The sequence below is a fragment of the Colias eurytheme genome, chromosome 25, assembly GCF_061535395.1.
Source record: "Colias eurytheme isolate Ceu_HAF_F1 chromosome 25, ilColEury1 Martin Lab GWU primary, whole genome shotgun sequence".
Taxonomy (NCBI): Eukaryota; Metazoa; Arthropoda; class Insecta; order Lepidoptera; family Pieridae; genus Colias; species Colias eurytheme.
Window position 1 is genome coordinate 2,516,181 of NC_143004.1, and position 7,593 is coordinate 2,523,773.

General features: G+C 33.1%; 1 protein-coding gene across 1 annotated transcript; it reads right to left on the bottom strand.

Moving 5' to 3' along the window:
* Positions 1 to 291: 291 nt before the first annotated feature.
* LOC149897486 (trypsin-1-like) lies at positions 292 to 6,497 on the bottom strand. Its single transcript, XM_090116136.1, has 7 exons — positions 6,237 to 6,497; positions 4,707 to 4,903; positions 4,003 to 4,105; positions 2,732 to 2,905; positions 2,075 to 2,224; positions 1,503 to 1,593; positions 292 to 425 (listed from the first exon to the last, which is right to left on the bottom strand). Exons 1-7 carry the CDS (start codon positions 6,495 to 6,497, stop codon positions 292 to 294), a joined length of 1,110 nt encoding a protein of 369 aa, XP_089972262.1.
* Positions 6,498 to 7,593: the final 1,096 nt, after the last annotated feature.

The following is a 7,593-nucleotide window of genomic DNA, read 5'->3' on the forward strand; positions in this document are numbered from 1 at the left end:
TTTAACATTTTTTTCAAGTAGGTAATAATACTCCTTGTTTATCGAGAATTTTAGTATCTTAAATTTATATTACCTACATATTTTAGTATTTTTAGCAATCAGTCATTTCTAAAATATATGCCAAACTGCCAATTATATATCTAGCAGGAATCAAAATTCTTACACAGATATTATGTTCAGCAATTTCTCTTCTTCATTCCGTACAATAATTAATGTAAATTGTAATACTATGCTATTTTGGAATACCTTTTTAGTTTAACCTAGACACATCCTTCTAGAACAATCTAGAACTTACTTCTGCAACTCCCGTTCCCTTTGCCGCGCTTTTTCAATCTTCGCCTTCAGTTCTGGCACGGTGTGAGCCTCATTGGCTGTCACTGTTTCTTCCACCCACTCTGTTATTTCTGTTACACGGCTGTAGACACCTGTATTGGGATCATAGTTATTTTCTTATATTGTTTATTAATTATTTTCACAAAAGGTTTCTTTATTAATTAGAGGTGTGTATAATTTTAAATACTCTGTGATAGTTTTCTTATTTAACTGATTAATTTTATCGTACATCATTTTCATATGGTGCATTTACATCAAACGAGCGAATGCTCATTCGAACACCACTGAATACGAGTTTTCATTTATACGATCACGAATTAATGCTCTTGCTCTAAGCTCTAGCTCTATGTTTGTTTGATGTAAAATGTAAATGTACCATAAAATTGTGTCTAAATAATATGAAGAGTAGGTATGGATGTGTATCTGTTATGTTTATCTGTGTGTCAGGTCTAATTTTTGGAAGTGAGATTTGAGTCATAATTGCTGGATTTAAAGGTTGCTTATTGTCTTTTAATTCTTCAGCATTCGTATGAGAACAAAGTTAAAAAAATCGTGTTTTACATACCTACTATGGAGTAAGGACAGAATTTTATAGGTATTAATTAATCTTATACAATAGGGAAATTATTGTGAATTTATTTATTTGATTAAAATATCCACCAAAAACTCTATGTATGGAAATCATTCTTTCCCTACTGAATATTGTTACCTCGTTCACTTTAATATTATGCATTCAAATGAATTATTCATAGTAAATATTCGAATTTGATTGCAACGAATCTGTAAATATGAAGGTTTCATTGTATGAAAACTACAAAATGTTCAATTTAGATATCAATACGCTCTTATTTAAATGCAATTTATGAATATATATAGTTATAATAATGGTTATATTAATTGTTATAATATTATGTAATTATGATGGTTATATTCATATGTTGCCGTCATCTGGTTTCATCTACTATTTGACTAGCGTGTTCATTAAATGACGATATTTAATTGAATGACTAAAGGACATCTCTTCAAGTTGTTTAAACACCTTGACTGAACGTTATTTAGTATATTATAGCAGGTGTTCTTCGCCCGAGGACGTCATTTAATGTAATATCCTCCTCATATTATTTTGAATAAACAAACAAACAAACAGTTATACAATTGTATATATTTACCTGGTGACCGTGGGTCACCGCACTGTTTGCCGCCAAACGAAACGATTCCCAAGAGGACTCCATCACGCACAGCTGGCCCGCCGGAGTCGTGCTGAAAATATCATTTTATTAGCTGTTGATTTTAATTATTATTTCATTTAATATACTATTATATTATTATCTTACAAGAGTTTATTTGGTTCGGTTAAACGCGCAAATCTCAGGTTCACAACTGGTTCGATACGTAAAAATTGTGTTGGTTAGTCCACGAAGGCCAGAGGATATTTAGGTATGATAACATCACGGTAAAAACTTATAGGAGCGGAGTACCAATGAAAAATATTGTAAAAGCAGCAAAAGCCTGTGCTTAGTCTGAGTTACTTGTAAAGTAATGCTAACTTTAAGTTCTTGTTTACTTTAAGTCTATGTGTGAAGGATTTATTTCTGCTTTTCAGCCTATGTTCAATCATGAAAAATAAATTCTTTAGGGCTTAGGCAGTCCAGTATTGAGTTATAATAATGCCGTGATTTTGCCCGTATATGTCAAGTAAGGGATAATAGATTTTCTAATGAAAAAATAGTCCAAAACTCACATTGCAAGCATCTTTTCCGCCAGTCGCATACCCGGCGCAGAGCATTCTCTTAGTAATATAGAATCTGTAGGCCTTCTGACATTGGTCGAGTTGCATCACCGGGACGGGCACGAAGCGGATACGATCCGGGATGTGGCCGAAACCGGATTCCTGGATATAATGAATGAAGGAATAATAATTATTGTACAAAAAGATATAAGAGGATAAAAGAACAAATATATGAAGTAATAAAGAAAGAAAGCATTTAAAATTGTAGATCGCAGAGTGTGGCCTTATCCTTCGAAGTGATATTTGCAACCTAGATAAAAATTGGAATGTTGATGAATTTCAAATAAAAAATATATTTTGAATTAGCTATCACGATTTGAACCTACATACATTCTAAAGTTTAAAAAAGTTTAGGGCGGTTCTTTATCGAGCTGTTCCTACGACCATGCATGATGTTTCATGTTAGATTTTAATTCAAACTTCAAATGCTCTTTTTTTTGTTTCCTAAAATGCTCTCCTTTTGTTTTTTATTTCCAGAAGATTCTAATAATAAATATAAAAAGCTATAGAAATATGCGAAAAAAAACTCTAGGTACCAACACAAATATGTAAGTAACTTATTTCAAAGCAATACTGGTACAGTATTATATTATCTGTTGCAATACTAACATCAGTACTTCCCCAGCCAGTGACTATAAGTAGATCATTAGATTTAACAACATAGTCTCTTGAGGGTAGATTCAGAACTGCTATATTTCTGCCAATCGGCATAGGTCGGTCCAAGCGAAGCAGGGTGAAATCGTAATCTGCATTGCCTGGTGAATAGTCCTTTGGGAAAAATGCCTGGAAATTATAGTAATTAGTATAGTATTAATAAGCCGGGTACTTTTGATAAGATCCTTCTTTACGAGACCGACTCGGCTGGAAAGCTAGTATGTCTAACGAAAACTTTTAACTTCTGTGTGCATTTGCTATTGTTTAATAATTAAATTAAGTAAAAATTAGCATCTTTTTTGGTTTTGCACAAATGATCACCCAAACTTGTATAAATAATTGGAATCTTTTGGAATATAATATTTCAAAGAATTTTTCGCAGTTCCTGAGATCAGCGTTTTCAACCAAGGAACTCATCATCTTTAACATAACTATAAATTAGATTGATAATCTTCATTAAATTCATAATTTAAGGAAAGAAAATCGCCCCAATTTTTAATTTTATCATCATTGTGATCAATTTTTCAGCCATAGAACAAGCGCTGTCAAAACTTCTTGACAGCCACTCATTCAAAATTCAATGGATCCGGTAATTAGCGAAGAAATCAAGAATCTTTATCTTCTATCTAACCTTCAAAGGTACAACAAAGGAAGCCTTATTAATTATATCGTAAAAATGTAGTTATATAGATTTTTTTATAAGCATCACAAGTTTTAGTAATTAAATTTTATCTATTGGAGGTTTCTAGAATTATGTAGGTTATTTTGTTTTAAATTTGGTATTAGTACCTACTAATCTTCTACTAACAGGTAATAACCTTTGAATTTTGGAATTAGCTTTCATTTTCAAGTTACATCATGAAAAACAACAATATTTGTTGCATGTATGGATAGTTTTCTTATTGCAGTTGCTATAACATTTTTAACGTTTCTATTAATTTCTAAAAACTAATAAATATGCACATTTCCGAAATAAAAAGACGGGTTGCACTCCGGGAGTGCCGGCAGAAGTGAAAACTTGATTATTAACGTTGAGCATGTTTGATATCCATCCGTCTTACGCTTTTTCGATCAGGTCACGTGTCCTGACGCGAGTTTAAGATTTTATACCCAACGCCGCTAAAGAAGTTTTCACTTCAAAAATATATTCTATCCGCTCTCCAAAAATTTCAGAAAAATACAAAATTGCGACTACGTTTTTCCGTCGTACTAAAATATTACCATACCTTATTGACTCTGGCCTGGTAACCACCTCTATTATGAAAGGAACTGCCTGCCCTGATGATGAACGGTTGCAGCTTCTTCTTATCACTATCACTATCAAATGCTCTGAAACAGTAGTATCATGATTAGGAGAGAGCTAGGACGATTTAAAAGCATGATTTCGCGTAGATTTCAAAAAAATAAAAAAAAACATATCTAGATTACCGTGAGACTTAGGATATTGGGTCTCACGGGGGAAAATAGCACATGACCCCCCCCCACCCCCCAAAAAATCATGTCGGTCCATGTGCAAAACACCCTGTATAATATGTGGTCCCCTTATTCGAGGTATAAAATAATGTATAAATAGTTTCCTTGATTGAATTATAAATACATATTATGAAAATAAAGAGGATTCATCTATTTTTATAGATTTAATATTTTATGATTCACTAACACTACAATTATTAAGCCACTCTAAATAGCTGATACTAACTTTTAGCATATTTTTTTAACAGAACACTAAACCTTTAAATGGTCAGAACTGGATATATTTAAATGTTACCAACTGGAAGGCTTTCAAATAACAAAAATGACTTTCAAAAAAAAAACATCATCATCGTTTCACCCATTCGATACTTCTGAGGTGACAAACACAAAAAAAACTAGTGGAATTGAGAGACTGCGCTTCCTTGAAATAAATTGTAAACACACAAACATAACTCACGATTCCATACAATGTCCAGCTGTTAACACCCACTGCTCATCGATGATCGATCCTCCGCACCAATGCTTGCCATTCCTGGATATAGCCACATTGTAAGGATACATGCATATGCTCGTCTCCATGCCGCCCACGATGCGCCGCACGGCATATGCTCGGAATGCCCATGCTAGATGCTCGTTGTTTGATTCTGGGAATACTGGAATGTGGTGGAAGGGGGATGAGAAATAATATAATTTGAGTAAATTTATTTCTCATTAGCTATGCCCCGCGGTTTTACTCGATAAATAGGCTATCTAACACCGAAATAATTTTTCAAATCGGACTAGTAGTTCCTGAGATTAGCGCGTTCAAACAAACAAACTCTTCAGCTTTATAATCTTATATATAAAAATGAATCGCAAAATGTGTTGGTAAGCACATAACTCGAGAACGGCTGAACCGATTTCGATAATTCTTTTTTTATTATATTCCTTGAAGTACGAGGATGGTTCTTATGTAGAGAAAACGTAAATATTATGTACCACGGGCGAAGCCGGGGCGGACCGCTAGTCTATAATATAAAAATGAATCCCAAAATGTGTTGGTAAGCGCATAACTTGAGAACGGCTGAACCGATTTCGTTAATTCTTTTTTTTATTATATTCCTTGAAGTACGAGGATGGTTCTTACGTAGAGAAAACGTAAATATGTACCACGGGCGAAGCCGGGGCGGACTGCTAGTATTATTATCTATAATATAGAATATAGATGTCATATTATGATTATGGTAGTTGGTGGTGGTAGGTGGTTCTAAAATGTTGAAATTGTTATTTCTCACACTCAATTTGTCGAAAAGGGGGTTTGCTTTTTGTGAAATAACTCAAAAAAATAAATATAGTAGGTATTTCGTAAATAATGTAAGTTTGACGTCATTTATTTATTTAGTTTCATTAACATTTAGATATATGTACATCCAGTGATTCTCAGAATTTTTATAATTCTAATTGAATCCTATTACTATTATAAAGGCGAAAGTTTGTAAGTATGGATGTACTGATGTATGGATGTTTGTTACTCTCTCACGCAAATACTACTGAACCGATTACAATGAAACTTAGCGCACATATAGAGGGTAACTTGGATTAACACATAGGATAGGTTTTATCCCGGAAATCCCACGGGAACGGGAACTATGCGGGTTTTTCTTTGAAAACGCGGGCGAAGCCGCGGGCGGAAATCTAGTATATATAATATACAAATATAGAAGTCTAATTGAATATACCTATAATCTTATATATAAAATTCTCGTGTCACAATGTTAGTCTGCATACACCTCCGAAACGGGTGGACCGGTTCTCATGAAATTTTCTGTGCATATCGGGTAAGTCTGAGAATCGGCCAACATCTATTTTTCATATGTACCACGAGCGAAGCCGGGGCGGACCGCTAGTATATAATAAATAAATGTTGCAGTTTGATTTTGAGTTATAGGTACTATATTTGACCATATTTATTCCCATCTCCAATGATAATTACGTAGTAAATGGTATCATTACCTGGATCCATTCTTTCATCAAACGTTATTTTAAATCTAGTAGACGTATTATCATTCTTGAATCTATACTTTTCTTCCAAATAAACTTTAATCTCATCATCTTCATTCTTTTCTTTTTCATAATCAACATCACTATTATATTTTACTTCATCTCTATCCAACGAATCATCCATTTCAACAACATGAAGACTTGTAACCAAATCAAAAGCAATTATTATAATTAAAATTGTTTTAGAAGATTCAATTTCGAATTTCATTTTTATCTTTGGATTAAAAACATTTTGCGTCCTTCCTCGAACGTGTCGGGTACAATAAAAACTTTAATGTTTATTTGACGAGCGCATTTTATTGTTAGTGTAGATGGGTTTTTCGAGTACTCTTTTATTTTATATTGAATGGAAATGTGATTTGGGATGCGATGTTAATGCGAAATGTTTATCGGTTTCTATTGTTTAACGGCAAGCACGGGCTGTATTTGAATTAAGTGTTGGAAATTATCCGAACGTTTATCGAGATGCTAGACTAGCTGTGTCCTGCGGTGTCATCCGCATTGCTCCGCTACTGTTGGTCTTAGCGTGATGATGTATAGCCTTCGTCGATAAATTGGCTATTTAACACCGAAAGAATTTTTCAAATCGGACCAGTAGTTCCTGAGATTAGCGCGTTGAAACAACCAAACAAATATACACTAACCAACTATTAGTATAGATGAAATAAATGTGTGAAATGCTCAATGGTAGGTAGGCTTGTAGGTAGGTATCACAAGAAAAAGCTAAAAGTGTTGTCTATTACAGTAGGTATCATTATTGCAAACATTTGTTTTGCTCACAATTTTGTAGTTTCCTGATTCAAAATTGTTTATGGCTAATGTGTTGTTAGTTGTTGGCAACTGTTGTTTTAGGTAATTTTCTTTCAATTATCTCGTAAAACATATTTTAACAGTAGGTACTAATGTAGGAGATAATTCTCAAACTTATTTACAACTTGTTTTTAAAACCAACCATTCCTTTGAGATATTATAAGCATTTAAGTGTTTTCTAATTACTTAAGCAGGATTCCTCACAAAAATTGTCAGTAAAAAAGTTAGATGACATTCTTCTAATTTTACGTCTAGCTAAATGACAATTTCTGGTGACACTGTCCTAACATTCTGTACAGATTTGTATAATTATATTTTTAGAAAATGGTTTTTACAAAAAATAAAATGGAGACAAGATGACCAGTTCTGCTGCCGTGCTTTTGGCTCTAGCATTGATAATACATGAACTAACACTTCTATACAATGGTATTTGAATAAATATCTTTATTTCTTTCAGTGCTAAAAACTTATATATCATTATCTAATTCTATTAA

Excerpts from the sequence above, each read along its gene's own strand:
- LOC149897486 (XM_090116136.1), bottom strand. The coding sequence starts at position 6,497 with ATGAAATTCGAAATTGAATCTTCTAAAACAATTTTAATTATAATAATT. Across the intron at positions 4,106-4,706 it reads GCTGGACATTGTATGGAATC|AGCATTTGATAGTGATAGTG; the intron begins GTGAGTTATGTT and ends CTACTGTTTCAG. Across the intron at positions 426-1,502 it reads CGGTGACCCACGGTCACCAG|GTGTCTACAGCCGTGTAACA; the intron begins GTAAATATATAC and ends ATCCCAATACAG.